The 21598-nt window shown below is 52.1% G+C and overlaps 2 protein-coding genes across 6 annotated transcripts in view; both read right to left on the minus strand.

The window, feature by feature from the left end:
• Positions 1-1533: 1533 nt before the first annotated feature.
• On the minus strand, positions 1534-3590 carry Pnma1 (PNMA family member 1). Its single transcript, XM_021660036.2, has one exon. The coding sequence runs from the start codon at positions 3329-3331 to the stop codon at positions 2270-2272; it is 1062 nt and encodes a 353-aa protein (XP_021515711.1). The 5' UTR covers positions 3332-3590; the 3' UTR covers positions 1534-2269.
• A 1014-nt stretch (positions 3591-4604) lies between these two features.
• Mideas (mitotic deacetylase associated SANT domain protein) overlaps positions 4605-21598 on the minus strand; it is a 68364-nt gene continuing 51370 nt past the window's right edge. For 4 of the 5 annotated variants that reach the window (XM_021660045.2, XM_021660044.2, XM_060387847.1 and 1 more), the window contains exons 4-13: positions 17506-17851; positions 15708-15774; positions 15074-15216; positions 14854-14957; positions 14144-14219; positions 13450-13538; positions 11287-11436; positions 9979-10191; positions 8426-8622; positions 4605-8129 (exon numbers count right to left, since the gene is read on the minus strand). In XM_021660045.2, coding sequence (XP_021515720.1) covers positions 7967-8129; positions 8426-8622; positions 9979-10191; positions 11287-11436; positions 13450-13538; positions 14144-14219; positions 14854-14957; positions 15074-15216; positions 15708-15774; positions 17506-17851 — 1548 coding nt within the window. In that variant the 3' untranslated portion in view covers positions 4605-7966. The other variant, XM_060387848.1, reaches the window with a different exon arrangement.

Consider the following 21598-nt stretch of genomic DNA (forward strand, 5'->3'; position numbering starts at 1 on the left):
GCATGTGGTGACAGGGCCAGAGAGGAAAGACACATAGAAATGCTGGGGAAGAGAGAGACAGACAGAGCACACAATGGGTTTGAGGAGACACTTTCCTTCTTTCTCTTTCTTCCTTTCTTTAGTTGAGACAAGGTCTCAGCCCTGGTTGTCCTAGGGCTCACTTTGTAGAGCAGGCTGGCATCACCCTCAGAGATCTGCCAGCCGCCTGAGCGCCAGGATTAAAGGCATGTACCACAACACCTAGCTGAACTCATTTCTTCTTCTTCTACTACCAGTGAGAACTCCTTTCCCAACTTCCTAATCGCCCACCATTGTGTGTCCACTGGAAAGAGTGCTTCCGTGGTCAGCAAGCTGCTCCTGCACTTGATTACCCCAGTAAGCCTAGCCAAAAGACGCCTGAGAAGCAGGCCAACCCAGCAGGGTCAGGAGCACCAGACCCTTTGCCAGCGTTGTCTGTACTGTCAGCCAAAACAATTTTGCTACAGAATAGAACTACCATGCCATTTCTACTCTCCCACAGCTCTGTGAATGCACCTTTCTAAAACACAGTATCTTAAAATTCCGGAGCTCACAGCGAGAAAAACCTCAAATCAAATCATAGTTACTTTTAATTTACTGTTTCCTCGCCCAAAGGATGTGTGTGTCTGTCAGTGTTAACATCCACGGGTTAAGAGTCACAATTAAATGGCTCCCGAGTCCCGTCACCCCGTTCTCTGCCCGAGCTGTTGGTCCCCTGGCACCTCCACAGAGCAGAAGCTGGGGGATAGACAGGCGTGTGGCTTACATTACAGCAGCTCTGATCACACCCCTAAGAGAACACTGCACGGCCCTTCCACATTGACCCGGAAACTCAGAGAAGGCATCTGCAGCCACAGAATCTCTAGGGCCATCTTGGTGTAAAAAGGCCGCTGGGAAACAAATACCTCGCACACGTGTGACCTGACCACTGTTTCACCACTGCGACAAGGTGTCAGTCACACAGCGACTTTAAAAGAAAACGGTTGCCAGATAGCCTAAGCCGCATCTCAGATTTCTGTCAAATGTCATAGAAACACACATCAACTGTTGTCACTTGCCTCGAAGAAGCCCTGTGAAAACCGAACCCGCTAAGAGATATTGTGAAAGCCAGATGTGGCAGCACCCTGGAGAAAGAGGTGGAAGATCACAAGTTCAAGACTAGCCTGTGCTCTCTAGTGAGCCTGTACCTAAAAGAAATAGCTGGGGGTCGTGGCTCATACCTGTAACCCCGTTCTGTAGAGGCTGGGGGCAAGAGGATTGCTACAGGTTTGAGGCCAGCCTGAGCTACAGAGTGAATTTCAGGCCAGCCTCTCAAGAGTGGGACTGTGACAAAGAAACAAAATCACCAAGGAACACGCCCAACAAGATGTGTATGTGGGCGATATTGAGATTTAAGCTCATAGCAAGGGGGTCTAAAAAATTTTTTTTTGACATGAACAAAAATCCTTGTAAGAGAAAAATACACAGAGCTGAATTACATTGAAATTCTTTATACATCTCAGAAAAAAACAAAAAGGCTTTTCAAATTTTTATTTGTATACATCTATTTGGTGACTTCAAATTTAGAACACGTAGCATCAACATGACCAATAATTATATGACAAATATTTGAAGAGAGAGAGAAGTGCAGCCTGTTCATGGCAACTTCCCCGGTGATTTATATATGTATCCTATGCCAGGAAGAATCGATTGTACAGCCCATAAAAGCACTTTTTTTCTAACAAGCCACTTTTAGTCCCAGGATACTTTTCAGGTAAACAGATTCCAGTGTCCACCATGAGAAACTAGAAGTCTGCATTTTCAAGATAAGCAATATCACCTAATAGAACCACGTTCTTTCCATCGATACAAATTAGGAACAATTTACCGTGAAACTATCCACAAAGTTAGGAACAAACACAGGGGTTGGTGCCGCGGGCCAGGCCTGCGCTTAGCATCTGAACCTGCAGCCTCACAGTCATCTTGATAGGAAGTGTCACAGCTTCACGGTTCTCACAGCTGTCAAAATGCCACCAGGACGGCTGCCCTCGGGCATTCATTTTCGGCAGAATGACCCACCTCTACTGTTGCAGCTCGTGCCAATCACACAGTTCCGTGGATGTTGCTCGCATGTGCAGGCCTGACCCCTGTATCCCGTCCGTCAGAACACAAAACCAAACCAAAGCAAACCAGGAGGCTCGGTGTTTACTGAGCCAGGCAGGCTCACAAAGCTGCACAGGGCTAACAGAAGCAGCCGGGCCTCTTCAGGGACTCAGAAGTGGCCCTCCAGGCCTAGCTGCAAGAGGGCTGCCTCGGCTTCCTCCTCCTCCTCTTTGGCTTCCTCTTCGCGAATCTGCACCAGCAACTGGAAGAGGTTGGGTGCGGGTCTTTCGGCAGCCCCGGTCAGCCACAACTGCCTCCGGATGGCCCCGCTGTGGTTGGCCCCGGCGATGACCTGCTCCAGGCGAGCCTGGTTCACGTTATCTTTATCAATGGCCCCCTTCTCCACTACCTTCTGCAGCAGGGGCTCCAGGCGAATGACGTAAGAAGATAACTTTTCTCCGGGGTTCTGGTAAGTGTTCAGAAATCTGACCTGGGCGGCCCGGGAGCTCTCCACGCTCCCAAACACCTGCTCCAGAGCCTTCAGGCATTCTGCGGTGGTTATGGCTGGGTTGCTGGTCTTGAGGATGCGCACGACGTCAGCCGCGGGGCCCCTCAGACTCTCCATCAACCGCCGTCTCTTCTCTGTGTCAGCCACCTGCCAGTCCTCTATGATCTCATTCGAGTGCTCCAGCCAGGAATCAAAGGTCTCCTCGCCGGGCCCGGGAATGTCCCTCCCGGAGAAGAGCGTCAGCTTCTTATACCATATCGACTCGACCAGTGGCTGAATAACATTATCCAAAATACACTTGAGTATCTCTGCCGGCATCTCCGGGCCTGGAGCTGGAGCAGGGTTCTGAAACCCAAGCACACGACCAACATCTTGCACGCTCCACCCTTCCCTAGCTAGAAAGAGGTTCAGCCTTTCCAAAAACTCCGCGTCGGAAGTGGGGGGTTTGAACACCACTTTCCAGAGCCCTCCTTTGCCTGGCATCTCCCTGGGGATCAGGGAGTACTCCACCTCCCCAGTGAGCTCTAACAAGGCAGCTTTCGCGTTTTCTTCCCTCCAAAACATCCTCCCCAGTACTCGGTAGGGCACCTGGGGCATGGCGGCTTGGAGAGTCTCTTCGATCTCAGCCTCATCACAGTTCACGGGGATGCCCCAGACCAACAGAGCCCTCTGAGAGTTCACGTCCATCCCCCTGCACCAGTCTTCCAACAGGGTCATAGCCATGTCGCCCAACTATCAGTGAGGGTGCCAGTTCTACGAACACCGCTTGGGCCGGCCCACCACGGCGCCACAGGACCCAGGACAATACGACATGCTCACCTACCCCCGCTAGGCCGGGGGGCGACGAGCCTCAGGCAACCACGGTTCCCGAGCGACCCCGGAGTCCCGGCTCGCCCCTTCCGGAGTCAGCGCTGGGAACCGAACCGCGGGTCTCTCCCCTGGGGTCCGGGCCGGGGTGGGCTGGCTGCCGCGGTACGTGGCGTCAGCGCGGGCAGGGCGAAGGCCTGGTGGGCGTGGGGCGGCGGGCGCTGGGCGGGAGCTGGCCGGGGGCGGCGCGGGGCGGGGCAGCTCCTCCCACCGTCCCCGGCCCGGCGCGCGGGCGGTCGGCGCGGGCGTGGCAGGAGCGGGGCGCCCGGGTCCCGCGGCGGGAGCCGTGCCAGCCGGCGAGCACCGGGGACCGAGGCCGCGGGGAGGCGCGGAAGGCGGGGGAGCCAGGCGGGAGCGGCAAGGCCCAGCGCCGGCGACCACGCGCTCTCGCAATGGCCGCCGCGGTGGAAGGCGGAACCGGTCCCCGAGCCTCCCCAGGGTCGCCGTGGCAACCGTGTCCATGACGACGGAGATGGGCGGGCTCCAGCAAATCTGGCGGTTGCTATGGTACCAAGGCGGCGTTTGAGGAGTCTATTCTATGCTGGCGCATTTCTCCCCCCTTTCCCCGCCCCTCGTATTCCCCAGACTTTTCTTACCAATATTGCTAAGCATCATTTTTTTAAATCTAATTTTGCTACATATTTAAGTTGGCCTTATCGATATTCATCTACTATGACCTGTCTCATGCTGCTCATCCATTCTATGCATTCACTCTATGCTATGAAAACACCCAGCGCTCTAACTTCCCTCTACCACCTGATCGCGTTCCGCAGCTGCTCTGCTCCTCCCCATGAAAGAGAAGCGAGAATGCCATCTACAGGTTCTTGCGGGAGACTGGGCTGTCCTGTCTAAATTTTATAAATGTACATAAGACATGTATATTATATGTAAAAACATTTACATGTTGTACACACGTATGTACGTAACAACAAAACTTATCTATGAAGCCAGGCAAACTGCAAACATTTCTCCTTCTTGGAGAAATGTTCCCCTTAGTGAATATATAGGATAACAAAAAAGAAATGCGTATGGCTCCAAAATGTGGGGGAAGTTCCCTTCGAGCAAAGCAAGGCCTATCAGTCCCAGCTGATAAAAGCACCCCTATAAGAACGTGGCATTCAAACAGTAATTTTTTTTTAAAACCTTATTTAATAAAAGGTCTTAAGATACAGAACATTCAAAAGTAAATAAGTTACATTGGTACATTACAATCACATCAGCAAGATTCTCTTTAGTGTATTAATTTCTTTATAAAAAGCACACAAAAAATAAAATTTTCAGTCTTGTCTATCACAACTGTACAGCAAAGAGGTAATATTTATATATATATGTACACTATTTTTTAATATGTAACAGTCTTTTTTAAAAAGAGTGCCACAGGCAACAAACACATGAAAGGCAGTGTCTGATCATTTTGTTTCAAAATAAAAGGAATATACTTATTTTTATGCTAATAAAATATCTGTACAATAATCACAGACTGTCAAGGCTGTCCCTGTGCTCTGTCCTCTTCCACAAGGCTTTCAACGTTAAGAGACAAGTGAGGAAAAGTTCTAACAGCTGCAAAAATTTTTTCGAGGCAACAAACACAGCCAAATGTGGGTTAGACACAACTGTTTTATAAAAATATGCATACTTCCTGTAAAAACCTACGGGGTTAGGCTATGCCAGTCGAGTAATAAATAACTACCCAGAAAAGTGAGCCCCAATAAAAACATTTACACAACTGAGGCTTGAGGATGTGATGTGGTCCTCCTTCGTCTTTAACATCTGGCACAAGAGAAGAAAGAGGTTAGGCGACTGAGGCAGTTAAATATAGGCAATCCCTTTAGACGTGAGCAGCACAGGGGCCTCTGTGCCAGGGGTGAAGGTGGAGGTGGCGTAAGGGTGGGCATGTAACCTTAGCTGTGAGGGGGCTGCTGAAGGCGTGGAGGGCAGCAGTAGGAGCGCTGCCTCCTTAGATGGGGGAGACCTCAGAAATGGTCCAGAACACAGGCACTAATGTCAGTTTCATGCCCTCTGAATGTAGGGGGAGGCTGGGAGATAGGCGGGGTGACATGGTAGAGGGGGGCTATTGTAAAGCTCAACTTGTTATTCTTAAAGCAAAGGGCTCTCAATAGGAAGGGAAAAAAAAAAAAAAACCAAGCCCAAAATGTGTTCATGAGAAAGCACCAATAAAGATGTGCCTGCGCCAGCCTCTGTGGCTACTTGCCAAAAGAGGATCTGCCTCAAAATATTTCAGCCTTCACACTGCACCCTGGGGCGTGGGCCCCTCTGAAAGCGTCTGGTGGGATCACTACCTGAAGGTACCATCTTGACTTTTTTTCTGGTTTATATTCACCTGGTCTGGTCTCTGTAAACTTAGAAAAGTAGAATCACTTTTTTTTTTTTCATTAAGATTTCCAAGGATCAGCTGGTACCACTGAAGGGAAGTCTCATGAGGCTGAAGGGGTCTGGTATCACATGTCCACCAAGGCGCCTGAGCCAAGTATGATTTCAGTAGGAAAAACGAAACAGAGAAAAACCTTGGGGAAACGTAAGTAGCACTTTGGGGCTAAGCTGTGAAGGCACTCGTTATACAAGCGACTTAGAGGAGAGCCTAAGTGTGTTGTCCTCCTGCTTCTGGAGGGCACCGAATTTTTGCAAGCTCGGACTTCGAGTTTGTAGAAGCCTAGGAAAGAAACAAACAGGGAAACCGAAGGTTTAGGTAACTGCAGGGATCGGGGGGGGGGGGGGGGGCGTTTCTGTTACTTGCACAGACAGCTCTCATAGAACCCTATCAATGTGTAAGTGAATGTAAAAAATACCCAACAGTACATAGCTTAAAAACGAAACTCCGCCTCTCTTTCCAGTTTCCAACAGGGCTGTAGGTATTTCCTAAGAATAGTGAACAAATCCTTTTTACCTCTTTACTAACACTGACAGGGTCAGACACACATCCAGACTTTCTTCTGTACAACTGAAGTTAAGTAATGGTATCAGAAAAATAACCTAGGCCCCTTATGGAAATGGAAAGCAAAGGGGCCTCTAGAACATTCTGACCCTTTTGGTAATTCCATGCCAAATATGGTTGTGGTGGTGGTTGTTTTTTTTTTTTTTTTTTTCCAAGCCAGAATCCAGGCTGATAAAACAAAACTAGAATTCTGGCTTCCTGCCAACTCCCTCAAGCATTTTCAAAGTACAGAAAGGGCAGGACAGAGAACTGCCTTTGATCTCACCCACATCTGCTAGTTTCCTGTGACTGATAACTCCCCACCTTCCCAGCCAGCTCGGTGCTACCATCATACCTACTGGCAAGAGCAATAAGGTAAGGGACCCGAGGGCCTTGGAATCGGGGGATGGGCTGGGGATGCCAAGAAGGTGCCTTATTTTGGGATAAATGCACTTGGACCTCTGCAAAGCAAGAGGCCCCTGGTCCCTGAGGATGTTAAAAATTAAATATTAGCAATAAATAAATAGTTCCCAAATGACACGAGTCAAGGAATGAAGGCTCCTGTCTAAACTAGTTAGGAGACATCCCCCTCCCAGGGAAGGATCCAGAAATCTCCAGCATGCAGTATGGGGGGGGGTGAATATCGACATTAAGTGAGGTGTACTGGGGTTAGGTGTCGGCTACCGTGAGCAGGACAGGCGAGAAGGGAGCTGGCACCGAAGAGCAGGCCAGGCCTTTCCAGGACCTGCTTGACGCTCCCTTAGCAGCCTCCAGGACCCAAAGGTACAAGCCGGTAGGTAGCAGGGAGGGTCATCAGGCGTGTGGAAAGATCCCTCAGGCCTAGCTCGGCATCTTCCCGCCTCTGTACACTTCCCTTCTCTATAGCAGGCTGAGAGCAGAGGCATGAATACCAGGTCCTTCCTCAAACGTTTGAGAAGACTTTTTCCCAGCCCAAGTCGGGCTGTTAACAAGCAGCAAACGGATTGACTGCCCTCGGGGATACTCCTGAGGAAGTGGTGACCTTAAGACGGGACCATCGGAGCAGCTCCGGGCCTGGGCACACTTGCGCAGGGACAACACAGGTGTTAAGGCCACCATTCTCTAAGGAGTCCCTTTTGGGGGGGGGTTCGGAGGGGGCGCTTAGGGCGAGGTTTGCACAGCCGTCCAGGTCCTCTGGGGAAGGAGAAAGAACGCTGCCACGGGGTGGTGGGCTTGTGCTTGGCTTGCCATGGTGGTGGCTCCCTAGGGACCTGGGATGAAAGAGGCAGAGATGCAAAACAGACTGGCGACAGCAGAGATCGGAGAGGCCGCTGCAGAGCCCTTCCGGCCCGTCCGGAGGGGCCGGCTCTCTCAAGGCTCCAGGAAAGCAGAACTCGGGGGACAGACCAGATACGGAGAGAGAGAGAGAACTGGGTCCTGCAGCCCTTAACACTGTCCAGGGCCTTTGTCGATAAAAGGGCCTGTTTATTTTTCATCGGCGGGTTTGTTTTGCAGGGCAAGTTCCGCGTGACCCTCTCCTGGCTGCCTCTTGAGGATCCGGGGTGCGGGGCGGGGAGGGCTCAGCCCTTCTCGCCTTCGCCACTCTCTTCCCTCAGCGCCTGCTGGTGGGCCGCGGCCGCGGCGGCCTCCTCTTTCTCCTTGAGCCTCAGGGCCGCCGCCTTCTTCTCCTGCTCCGAGTGGCTCTTCATGTGGGCGCTGCGGCTCTTCACCTTGTAGAACACCCTGGCGCGGGGCAGGAGGGGGGCAGGGTGAGGGGCCGCCACCCCGGGGTCGGGCGGTGGCACCCTTCAACCACTCCCTCAAACCACAGTCCTCCCCACCCAGCCCCGCTGGTGCTCACCCCACTGGGGACAGTGCCACTCGGCTCCTCCCGCCCCATCCAACCATCTGCTCGGTGGTGACGTCACTGCCCTGGAAACCAGCGAGCCAATCCAAAAAATCCCGATCCCGGCGCCCCTCCCCCGCAGCTCCGGGACCCCAGCTTGGGTGAGGGCCCTGCGGAGACCCGGTCTTCTCACCTGCCGCACTTTTTGCAAGGGAACGTGTTCTCCTGGTTTTGCGTCTTATTGAAGGCCTCGGCTTTTTTCTTCTTCTCGGTGAAGGGCAGCGCCCTCCGTGACTTCCCCGGCCCCTCCCTCGGCTTGTCTGAGGTCTGAGCGCCCGCAGACCCCGGGGCGTTGGGTTCGTGGCTCCGGAGAATGAGGACGTCGTTGGCCTGGAGACAAGCAACAAGAAGGGTGTGTTTAAGAGGCAGGTGTGGATCCGGAATTCTGCTACCCCGGGCAACAGAGGGGCCCTAAAAAAGTCCATACAGATATCTCTTCCCCACCCCACCCCCAGGCCTTCCAGTAACCAGACCCCTTGGCGACCTCCAGGGGGGTTACTGCAGCTTGGGCTGGCTCTAGCTCTCTCACAGAGAGTGGTGTGCCACGCACTGGCAGTTATATCACTACTTCTTAACTCTGTGCTCATGTTTGCTGACATTTAGTCCAATCATGTCTCCAGGCCAGAAAGGCAGGTGGTAGAGAGGCAGGTCCTCAGACAGTGTAATGAAAGGGACAGATGTGACGGGTCACTTGCCGAGGGAGTGCCAGTGTGTGTGGGGGAGAGGGGAAGAATGGGTGTCACAGAGCAGAGGCCCCACAGGGTACACCCCAAGGAGGTGACTTCTTTGGCCCCAGCTGGCCCTCAGAAGTGATAAAGGTGGCCTGGGTCACCCCTCGGAGGGTTCACAAAGACGGCAGAACTAGACAGCGCTAGCATGGCAACCACACAGCTCCTGACAGGAGCGCAGGCCAGCTCAGAGGAAGCCAGCAGCTGTGTCTGCTGACAGGTGTTCCACAGATAAGCATGTACAAACTGCCATCTCTCCGGCTTCCTGGGAGGACTCTCCTGACAGGGGAGCCTCGATGAGAGGCCTTGCTTAGCCTGTGAAGGGACAGAGCCCAAAGCCCTGGGTGAGTCAAATGGCATCCCTGGACCCGACTTCCCCCCTCTTTCTGAGTACCAGCTAGCACTTCGTGTGGTTCCTGTGAGGAACTGGTGAGGTCATGGACACAAGGCACTCAGCCAAGAGCATGAAGGCATGAAGGGCCACTACTGGTTTTCTCCTAGGCTCAGCTCTTCTTCAGTCATGTCAGGCAATGCTCTAGGGCAGTCATGACTGAGCTCCAGCTTATGAACGCTTCCCCCACGTTGTACACATCCACTGGATTTTCACAAGACCGTCTACCTCTGCACCTCAGACACAGAAACGCTTCTACAGTGCGCGTGCGTGTATGTATATATGTGTGTGTGTATAACATTCATGTATCTTATATATTGTATATTTATAACAGAAAAACAAATTGCAGACTGGATCATGCTGTCTCCATCACCTTCAACCTCAGTTTGCTCAGCTGTACAGTGAGATTTATAATAGCTCTTCATACATAGGGTTGAGGCCCAAATGACGACATGAGATTCCTGGTCCACTTCCTGAGCTACAACCACCGGGATCACCATGGTCTCGCTGTCCTCCCATCCACACCCCCCAGGCCTGGCTCAGGGAGGGAAGGTGGAGGTCACTTACCACCTCATTGGCCTGTAGTGTCTGCGTAGCTTTGACAGCAGCGGCCCGCCGGCTGCGTTCCTGGCCCTCTTCCTGCTCTCCCTTCTCCCGGGCTTCTGGCATCTCCTCCTCCCCCTCCTTCCTGGGCTCCTTCACTTCCCTCTTGGGCTCCAGCCTCTTTTCACTTGGGGACTCTCTTCGGGGAGGAGGCACCCTGGGGAACTTCTGAGAAGTCTATGGGCAAGAACGCTCTCAGTCATTCCAGAGTGCAGACTATGGTCCGGCCCAGGCTCCGGAGTACCTGCTGGTCCTGCAGCCCTATCTTGGCCCAGGGCAGCCTCCATCCTAAGTCACAGCCCTCCCATGGCCAGTTGGCCCCAGAAACAGGATAGTCTTGACCTGGGGTGCCCTCACAGTGAGACTGGATTGGTATGGAGGAAGCAAGCCAGGACCCACAAACCACCTGGCCTCCTGGATAGATGCCCAGAATCTTCTGGGCGCCCTTTGGGCAGGGTGACCTCGTGTAAGGCAGGAGCTCGGAACTCCAACTTAACTATCTGTGACACTGTCTCTATCTCTACTCCCCATCTGCAATCTGGGGACCCAACTACTCCCTGGTCTTAAAGTTAGCATGCCACCAAGTATAGACTTGTAACCTAGAGACAATGTCAAGAGGATTCATGGGCACAGAACTAAAGTGCAGCATCTTTCAAGGGTGAAAGTTGGGGTTGGTGCTAATGTGCCTCTTCTGCTTTCCTAGACCTGATAATCTGTTTAAGCAAGAAGCCAGCCCTGTCTCAGAGTCCTGGCAGGCAACCGCAGCATGTAGCTGGCTTTTCGTAACAGTGTTTGGTTTTCATGTGTACTTATTTTTCCCCGGTACCTTCTATTTATGGGAAACAATCCTGGTTTTCTATTGAGGATTATAATATAGAGCTTTCCTTTTGAGAAAAGAAAAATGAGTTGACTCAAAAAGGAAAATCAATAATGGAAGTTGTGCGGGACGTAACAGGAACAGTAAGAGTGGCACGCGTTGAGGCACGGACAAAGCGGAAACCCTGAAGGCGGTGCGAGAAGGGCTAGAGCTCAGAAGCAGCATTGGCGGCCTGCTCCGAGGACGCAGCAGGGTGAGGCTGTGCCTCCGATTCGCCAGTGTTCTACACTGGCAGTCGACAAGGGAGAACTTAAGTTCAGGGCCTGGATCACGGGTCCCTGCTCTCCTCTCCACCCTCTGTCCTGTAAACCCGGAGGCTTGTCCTGAAGCTTCTGGTGGGGTCTGGCCCCAGGCGCCACCGAGCGTGAGGCGGCAGGGGCCGGCGAGGGGCTCACCTTAACGTCCACTTCCACCTCCTCCTGGGCCGACTTCTCATCACTCATGTCCACGTCGCCGAAGGTGAGCGTCCCATTTCGGCCAATTTTCACCTGTTTCTTGTAGGTATAGTAGAACTCCACGCACTGGGCCACAGTCTTGGTCTGGATCTGAATAAAAGACAAAACTGGCTCAGAGGGGGCCCGACTCCACCCGCCTCCTTTAGCCTTAGGCCAAACAGCTAGACCCCAAACCCTATTTCTGAATGCTTGCTCGGCAACAAACCCCTGCCCAATAACAGAGGCTTCTGCAGCGTGTCAGCGAATAACACCAGGACCAGAACTTCCGGGGAGATTTGCCTACGGACCACATATTAGAGGGCTGTGACCTATGAGAGCCCCAATTCAAGAGGCAGCACTGGGGCAGCAGGGCCAGGGGGGACCCAGAGCCTTGCCTGGGTCAGGATCTGTAGTCTAGCGGTACGACTGAACTCATTCTGATCCCTCATAAGCTTTGCAGAAGTTCCCCAGGCTCTTCCCAGAGTCCCCAGGTGAAAGGGGCCCACCATCCTAATTTCTGCTCTGCACATGTAAGCAATGAGCGATGTGATGCTTGAAAGCTTGATCGTCTCCACAGGCCTCTCAATCCGCAGCTGAAACTGCTCGCTAACACTAAGGAGAGTTACAATTGAAGATAATCCCCTAACCCTGTACTAGGGATTGAACACAGGGCCGTGCCCATGCTGGGCAAATGCCCTTCCATTAAATAGTACTTCCAATACTACCCCCGTTCTTCGTTAATTTTAAGACAGGATCTAAGTCATCCAGGCTGGCCTTGAACTCACTTCAGTAGACCAGGCTGGTTCTGAACTTGAGTCCTCCTGCCTCACCCTCCCAAATTGCTGTGATTACAGGTCTACACCTCCAGGCCCAGCTGGAGCTTACTTTCAGTGATTAGCTGAAACAGGAGGGAAGAGAGTTGTGTGTATTTCATGGGTGTGTAACAGGATAAATGGTAAAACTGTAAAATCTTAGCCAGGCATTAATTAATGGATGTCCGTGAATTACCCTTCGACACTTTCTGTACCTTTAAATTTTTAAAACATTTTTTTATATATTTTTATTTCACGTGCACAGGTGTTTTGCCTGCATGAATGTCTGTGAGTTCCTCTGTAGCAGCTCGTTGTGTGTGCTGGGACTTGAACCTGGGTCTCTGGAAGAGCAGCCAATGCTCTCAACTGCTAAGCCCTCTCCCCAGCCCCCGTTTGACAATTTCAAACTAAAGTAAATAATATCTGGCATCTTCCGAATGCAAAGCCAATAGAGCAGTGCAAACTCCCTTCATCCACCAGGGAAACAGTTTCCGCTCCTCTCCAGGGAGCAGTGCCAGGCGAGGAAGAGAAATGTCACAGTGTCATGTCCAGGAGGATTCTGGGAAAACCGTTAAAAAGAAAACGTTGGAAAACCCAAAGAGGAAACAGAAGGCCCTCAGCTTTGCTGCTAACCGCCACCAAAGGGCTGTGCATCCTAAGGCACGTCACTCCACCTTCCTAATTCCTGTTTTTTCATGTGTGAAGAGCAAGTGATATGATGCTAGAACGAACCACAAGATCCTCTCCATTGCCCAACCCCCTCTTCAGGGGGTGGGGAGTTGGTTTTTCCAGACAGAGTTTCTCTGTATAATAGCTTTGGCTGTCCTGGACTTGCTTTGTAGACCAGGCTGGCCTTGAACTCACAAAGATCCACCTGCCTCTGCCCCGGAGTGCTGGGATTAAAGGCGTGGGCCTCCACGCCCAGCTCTGAGGGACCTCTCTAACTCTGACATCTAGCTCTCCCATTTTGTTCCAATTTTAGTATTATGTGTTGCCGAATCAAGCACTGGCTCTCCCATTTCCTAGAACTATTTGACCACTGGGCTTGGTTTGGGTGATAAAGTCCCACACAGGGACTGTTTGACACTCCCCTACCTGGCCCCTAGGGTCAGCCATCTCTCTAGGCTTAAAGTCCTGTCTGGAGAGCTCAGAAGTCAGCAGATCCTCTCTGCAAGCCGTGTGGCTTACAAAGCTGTCTCTGAGGCTACTTAGCGGCAGCGATCTAACTTCAGTGATGGGGCTTGAACTCAGGCACACCGGGCAAGCACCGCTTGGTGAGCGGCCACAGGACCCCTCCCTCGCCCCTGCTCACCAGCTTCTGCACCAGGAAGAAATCTTTCTTATAGATGGCAATGCCCTTGTTGAACAGCTTCCTCTCCGCCATCTTCCACTGGTCAGAGCCTGCAGAGCAAAGAAGGTGCCAGGCTGTGAGTCAGGCAGGAGCCTGAGCATCTGCACTCTGACCCACCGAAAGGTGAGGCTATCGCATCTGCCTCCCAGCTTCCTAAAGCCTCAGCCCCCGAATGAACATGACAACCTGTCTCTCCAGGTCTGAGAAGGACTAAGAACCTTTTGGGGCTCCGCCTGGTAGAGACAAACGTGGAGCTAACAGAGGCTCACAACAGTAGCTGCTGGGATTGCATGACTGCACCAACATCCCTCTTACAGTACCGCATCTAGAATAGCACAAGCAAGGCAAGGCTAAAGCTCCGGAAATCAGCTCTGGCTGCACTCCCTAGGTTTCTGACCTTTGTACCTCTGACCTAGTGTCTCTCTCTCTCCCTTTTTGCCTGGCTTGCCTACCCACTTTAGGCTACCCCTCAAGGGCACAGGGAGCCCCCAAGAGGGCTACTCATCCTTGATACTAGTTTTCCTGCTTTGGCTGTTGGCTGACTCTCCCTGTCCCAATCCTCATTCCAGGATGTCACTCAGCACTGAGCAGGGGCCTATTCCATGCTGGAGCCCCTTGAGGCTCTGGGCCACAGGCCCACCGCAGTCAGGCCCACCTGTGTAGTGATACGTTGCCAGCGGGTGATTGTGGGGCCGCAGGGGCTTCTTCAGTAGCAGCTTATTCAGCGTTTCCTGGAGGGGACGAGAGAACAGTGAGGAAGCTGGCCAACAGCCACAATGAAAGATGGAGTAGCCCAGGCTTGGGCAACGCACAGAGAGCCTCCTTGGGTGTCTGGGTAAACACTTACTCTTGCCTGGCTTAACTGCATGGAAGGACAGGCTGCTGAGGATTCAGGCCATAAGGCCATTGCAGGAATGCTTTAAGGGAGCCAACGACCAAAACAAGTAGTATGGACGGAGAATGCCCTCGGTGGCAATCCTATCTGGGTGTGGGGATCTTACTGATCTAGAATCAGGGGTTAGATTCCACACTAGGACCTTTCATACCCAGCCAGGGTTTGACACTTAAAGAGTTTCCTTAGGCCAAACCCCAATAGCCTCTTCTTTGGTTAGAGCCCTTGTGGCTGCCTCAAGTCACTATTCCAAGTCATCCCCATGCTCAGGAGGCAAAGGCAAGGCAGAGGGTCACGATTTCGAGAGGGTTAAAAAAGAGAGGAAAAAAAACCACACACACCCACAAAGACGTATGCAAAACAGCAAACATAAATAAACATTTTATACCACCAGGCCTGGTTCTAGCAGCAGACAGGGAGAGATCAGCACCTGCCTTCCTAAGGGACCTCTTGAATTGACAAGGTTGTCTTACCAGGATGTCCCCCCTGGATTCATGCAGATAGTGCAGAGCCAGTTCCTGGTTGGTGCCAGCACCGGGGAAGATGCTTGAACAGGCAGCTGTCAGCAGGTCATCCACTAGATTCACCGGAAGGACAACAGGAAGTCATGCTCAGGGCTGAACCTTGCAGGACCCAGCCGGCCCATCTGCTCACCAGCCTGCCACGCCCCGCTCACTGGAGATCTCTCCTTACCCTGCCTTTGCTTCTCTCGGCTGCTCTCAAGATGTTCCCACGGCTGCCACACCAGGTCAGCCTTATGGGGATCTGCAGCTGCCAGGGCCCGGTCTCTCATCATGGGAATTTCTGCTTGGAACCGGGTACCAACGTTGATCCGTCTGCAGGGGTGGAAGGGCAGGGAGTGAGGCCTCACCTTGTAGGGACAGAGAACCTGACTTTCTCCCTAGAATGGGAAAAAAACGGTGCAGTTGGCAGATGCTGAATGCAGCAAGGCCATAGCTGGACGTAGGGAATCTGGCTTCTAGGGACAGTGAGGACACACTGGGCCCTCAGGCTCAGGAGGGGAAAGCTACTCCTCCACATTTGACAAGTAAGGAGAGTCTCTTGGAAACCCCCACCCCACCCCCAGCTCTCCCTAGTGACACATTGAAGCCAACCTGGTCCCTCCCTTTCCTCTCTGCAACTTCCACACGAAAGCTGGCAGAGGACGGCAGAGCCCAGGACAGACTACAGAAGCCCTGAGAGACTGCCTGGCTCTATGTGGCCTCCACACAGCCCTGCTCTTGCTCCCAAGGCTAGTCTGCAACACATCAGGGGCCCTTGGCCACCCACACGCCACGGGGCCACACACACGCAGGGCTGCACTTACGGTTCGATGCTCACAGGGGTGGCCTCCCCCATCACCGAGAGGACGGGTGGGGTGACTTCAGAACTGTCTATGGGCAAAGAACATGCTGGTGAATGGCCCCTTCCTCCCCTCAGGGAGACACTCCCGTCCTAGTCCGCCATCCCGCACACACAGGAGTCACAGCGGTGACTCACCGAGTACACTCAGAACTTAGGCACCTGGTCCTTGCTCTGCAACCTGATGACTGTGCAACTCAGGCCCTTTATTGAGCATGTGCGGGCCTCAGTTTTCACATCTGCAAAAGGGGGCTGTTTCTTTCTGTCTCCTTGCGGGAATGAGAATTCTGAATGAAGCAAGAGCCTGGAACTCCCGTTTATTAGCTAGTATGCCAGCAAGACCACCAAAGCCCAGCTCCTGCTGCCAGGAGCTCCCACTTTATACAACAAGCTTCGGTGCAGAATTATGCTTTGCTTCTCTTTTATTCTAGCAAAGAGGCTGAGCGCAGGCAAGCCAGGGAGACAGTACAGGGGTCTCTTTTCATTTCCTCTCTGGAATATTTTTTTTTTTGCCTCACTTTTCCTTCAACTTAACCTGACTGCATCAAGATACTCCCTTCCTCAAAACAAAACAACACACAAAACCTCTGTTGCTGCCCCCCTGTTAGCATGACACAAAACCTGAAACCCTCAGCCGTTCAAGGCCGTTCCCTGTGCCCGCCCCTCCCCCCACCCGAGCCCAGCCTCCCGACCACAGGGGCTAACCTCGAGGCCCTCCTTCCCCCTGCTCAGTCCAAGTGCGCTCCTGCAGCATGCTGCCTGCCCCTCCCACTCTGCAGTTCAAGCTCAGCTCTGTCTCCACCCCCTCCCAAATTCCTTCCTTATCTATCCAGGCTTCTGCAGGCTACAAACAGTGTCAGCCTCATTCACTGGGTGTCGGTCCTACAACTGCTAGGAACCTCTGTCTTCCTACCTCCCAAGCTTTCTGGTCACTTCCCGAATGATCCCGACCGCACTTTCTTTAGACTAGGCAGTGGTGTCCCACACATTCTTGGAGCCCGCAGAGGATACGGTTCAAGGTCTTATACCCAATGCTCAGTAAACACCTGTTGGGCCGGCTGACATCTTCTCGGCTGTCCGCTCAGCACAAACCAAGCCGGAGAGAGAAACTTCCCAGGGTAGAAAAACCTACTACTGCTTGCCAGCAAAGGGCAATTTCCACCCACAGACACCAGGAGGCACTAAAGAGCCACACCAAGGATGAGTGGGGTCAGAGGTTAACAGGATGAAGAAAGTAAGGGATCAGGTGACTCCACTTTCCAAGGTTTCCCAAGAACCCCTTTGTGAATTGGACTTTTTTTTTTTTTTTTTTTGGTCTCACACCATCCAGGCCTGTTCTTGACCAAAATGACTGCTCAACAGGCATAAAGGACCAGATCAGTCACCTACTATGAATGATGCTAACGTCTCTGATCCCCACCACCATCCACGGAGGAGGTAGCCATTAGGCTGAACCATAGGGAACTGCTATTTGTCAATCAGCTGAATATCGGCAACTCCATCATCAGCCAAGCATGACTAATCTAATCCCTGCCGAACACTGAAGGGACTGAGGTCTGAGCAGTTCGGCTTGCACGGGGAATGTGACAGTCAACAGTGGCACGGGGATCAGAATCCAAGCAGGCCTCATCCCAGGCCCCCTGCCCTGGGGGGGTGGGGGAGATTGCAGAGTTCCTCCTACAGCGTCCAGCCGCTATAACCACCCAGCAGACTGACCGGTCCCTCTGACCTTCCCACCACCACGGCCACCCGAGGTCACTCACTCGAGCGGAGCAGGGTACGATGGGCGCTCTTTGGCGTGACGGGAGGAGGAGCTGGGATGCTGCTGGTTGATATGATGGCATTGAAGTAGAGGCCAGAGCCTTCCCGGACGGGGCTAAGGATGGGGGGTGGCGTGTAGGGGGGCAGCTCAAAGCTCCGCTCGGAGGGGTGGTCGGCAAGGCGGACAGGAGAACGGAGGTGGCTCTGGTAGGGGGTGATGTTGGAGTAGACAGGAGGGGCGATGAAAGTGCCAGCCTTGGTGGGGATGATGAGGGGCTCTGGCCGTGGCCGCTGCTTTGGTTTCCTCAAGGAAGGCTCCCCCTCCAACTTGACATTCAGGTCTTCAGCCTGGAGAAGGAAACAGACAGAAGAGGCTCAGCCTCTTGTGTCCCCAGAAACCGGCAGACTTGATCAGATTCTGCCGGTGTCATCTCCAGAACTACCTGTGGGCTGTTTTGGCCAAGGCAGTCTGGAAGATGAGAAGAGCTGAAGCCCAGCCCACTGTCTCCTCTGGGCAGATTCAAAGGCTAGCAAACCTCACAGAGAGGCCAGGGTAAGTGTTTAGATCTTGGAAGCCATCTGTCCTACTTTCACTTTTCTTTTCTTTCTTTCCTTCCTTCTTTCCTTCCTTTCTTTCTTTTTAAAGGCTAGGTGATGGTGGTGCATGGCTGTTAATCCCAGCACATAGGGAGGCAGAGGCAGGCGGATCTCTGTGAGTTCGAGGCCAGCCTGGTCTACAGAGTGAGCTCCAGGACAGCCAGAGCTACACAGAGAATCCCTGCCCTGGGTTCTGTAAGAAAGCAGGCTGAGTGAGTCATGATGAACCATGGCGGGCTTGCTGCAGCTCCAGCCCCAGTTTCCAGCCCTCACTTCCTGTCCTGACTCCCCTTCATGCTGGACTGTGAACTCTAAGAGACAAACTCTCTCCTGTTCAAGTTGCTGCTGGTGTTTATCATAGCCAACAGGAAAGATGCCTCCTGAGTGCACCAGATATCCAGACAAAACCATCTCTCACTATTTACAGGTAGGAGATTTCAATTGTTTTGAGTAATTTTTTACTTTTAAGAAAAAAAGCTAGGGGGAAGGAAGGCAGGGAGGGAGGAAAGGAAGAAAGGCAGGCAGTAGTATGTATGTATTCTGATTCCAGCCAAAACTGTTTATGGCAGAAATGATACAATGTGAACTGTGCCTCAGAATAATTCAAGGTCAGAGGCAGAGGCGAAGGCTGTGGCGGTGGTGGTAGCACACACCTTTTAATCCCAGCACTCGGGAGGCAGAGGCAGGCAGATCTCTGAGTTTGAGGCCAGCCTACTCTACAGAGTAAGTCCAGGACAGCCAGCGCTGCAAAGAGAAACCCTGCTTCAAAAAAATCAAAAACAAACAAAACAAATAGTAAGACAATAAATCAAGAACAGGTGAGGTAAGACTGTATTTTGAGGTGACTGTGAGAAATGATTAAGCATTCACTCACTAGACCCTTCTCTGTTTTTATGCATGATCGGAAATGTCTATAATATAAAGAAATATACTTAATAAACAAGTAACAAAATATAAACTTCCTCCCACCCCTGGCCACAGAAGGAGACCCCAGAAAGCAGACAACCTTGGCCTTCTTATCCTTCGGTATGTCACAGTAATCCTGGAGCCCTCTGGTATTTCGAAAACCCTCACAGACAGGGACTCAGAAGAGGCAATCCGGGGTCAGCTTGGCCATTACCCGGCCCTGTGACCTTAGGTCAGTGCCCAGGTTTGCAGCGGTTAGAAGTTTGATGATGTGGAGAGGGCCAGGGACCTGCACGTGTTAGGCAAGTGCCCTGCCAGTAAGCTGCACCAAGCTCCCTGTGCGAAGGCTGAATCTCATTTGTACCCCAAGCACACACTCCCGTGGGGGTTTAACCCCCAAAGCCTGATGTCAGCAGAAGGTGGAAACTGAAGTTGGGATGGTACTTAGAAGCAGGGAAGTGACTGATTAGGTTCAGATAAGGTCATTACAGGGGAGCCACTATGGTTAGATCCTGGGTGGCCTCAGACGAATGCAGAGACCAGAGACGCAGACAGACACATATGTTCCCTATCTGTTTTTTGTTTTTTGTTTTTTTCTCCCAGTGAGGTGCTGCAATTATCTTAGAGCTCTTCCTGAAGGATGACAGTCACCAGAAAAAGCCCCTGGACTTTGTACCTCTAGAACAACTGTTAGGCTGTCTCGGGTTTGGTTACAGTGATGAAGTGCAGACTGATACAGTCTCTAGACTTTTCTGGACCTATTTCCTCAGGTATGAAATGGAGGTGTTGACTGTGGAGTTCTCAGGCTCCTTCCTACCCCCTCTCAAGACAAACTGCCAGGCCTCAGCTTCCAGCCTCTAGCAGACTTTCCCCCAACCACAGAACAAGGCCTCAGAGAGCCGATAAGCTTGAATTAATCACCTCACAGTGATCTTGAAGGTCCTGCCTCTCGCCTATTAACATGCATGCAGGCCGGCTCTCCGACTGAATAAACAGGAAACCTGAACTGAATACAGAAAAAAGACATTCCCGAAAATATCAGAACAAATCGCTTGGCAAAGAATTAAAGACCCAAGACCTGGGGTGGGCGTGGGGTCAAACAGTTGAGTCCAGCATCTGAGCGGCCTTATGCCTGAGGGTGAATCAATCCTATTACTGCAAGAAGCAACTGGGAGGGACTAAGGGCTAGGCAGAGTTGAACAACTCCAAGAGCTACCAGAATAAAAACTGCGGCTCAGAAGATCGGAGAATGGCAAGCAGGCTTGTCCGTACAGGGAATAAGGCTTAAATCGCCTCATCTGTTTCTGATTAAGTAAAAGTGACTCAGATTTCTAGGGCCCTAGGCCCTAAGGGCCCATCAGAGGTCAAGATAAATGCTCTTGGGAAGAAGAGAATTGGAGGGACACAGACATGGACAGTCAGGCACACGCACTAGCCTTTCAGGCAAATTTTAACAATGAAGTCATGGCTTCAGGTGTGGCAAATAAAATGGCATATAGAGATGAATTCTAGGAGGTGGAAAGATGTTATAGAAGGCTTTAAAGTGATATCCATGGTGGGAAGATGCTAAAATGAGTGCTATTGAAGGAAAAGAAGATTATGCAGAAAACAGTAAGTACGGAGGGCTGGAGAGATGGCTTGGCAGGGAAAGTGCCTGACACTCAAACAGCAGGACCCCAGTTGGGATCCTCGGAACCCACATTAAATAAAAGCCAGATGTGACAGCAAACATTGGTAATCCCAAGGCTTCGGAGGTGGAGACAGGAGGATCCCTGGGGCCTACTTAGCCAGCCAGTCTAGCTGAAGTACCGAGCTCTGGGTCCAGTAAGAGAAAGACATCCAACACCATCCTCTGGCCATCACAGGCACACATACAAGCAGGCACATCTGTGCGCATGTGCATACATATGAACTCTAACACACAGTGCTGGAGTTACTCCTCCATTTTCAGGATATCTAGTGCTAAAATAACAATGTCAGGGGTCTGTAGAGATGGCTCAGCGGTTAAGAGAACTGATTGCCCTTCCAGAGGACCCAGGTTCAATTCCCAGCAGCCGCGAGGTAGCTCACAGCTAACTGTAATTTCATCCCTGAGGAACTAACACCCTCTTCAGGCCTCCATGGACACCAGGCCCATCTGGGGTACATAGATATACGCGCAGGCAAAACACCCATTCACACAAAAGCCAACAAACAAGTAAATGAAACTAAGAGGAGCTGGGCGTGGCGGCGCATGCCTCTGATCCCAGCGCTCAGGAGGCAGCGTGAGGAGGAGCTCAGAGTTCAAGGCCAGCCTGGTCTACAGAGCTAGTTCCTGGAACCTGCTCTCTCAGGGTTTCTACACTGAGAAATCCTGTCTCAAAAAACAAACAAACAAACAAGAAGAAGGAGCAGTATTAGGAGCAGCCCTGTGTTGGGAGCTGGTGCATAACTGTACATTGCACAATCCCAACCCTGCTCTGTTAAGAGAAACTGAGGCTGCGTAGATGGCTCAGGGAGCAGAGTACTCGCCACGCTAAGTGTAAGGACCTGAGACTGGATCCCCAGCACACACTCAGGTCAAGACACGGCAGATCCCTCTGTGATGCCAGC

This window comes from Meriones unguiculatus, chromosome 7 (genome assembly GCF_030254825.1).
Source record: "Meriones unguiculatus strain TT.TT164.6M chromosome 7, Bangor_MerUng_6.1, whole genome shotgun sequence".
NCBI lineage: Eukaryota > Metazoa > Chordata > Mammalia > Rodentia > Muridae > Meriones > Meriones unguiculatus.

Bases quoted from the DNA above. Each gene is read 5' to 3' on its own strand.
- Pnma1 (XM_021660036.2), bottom strand. From the start codon at position 3,331: ATGGCTATGACCCTGTTGGAAGACTGGTGCAGGGGGATGGACGTGAAC.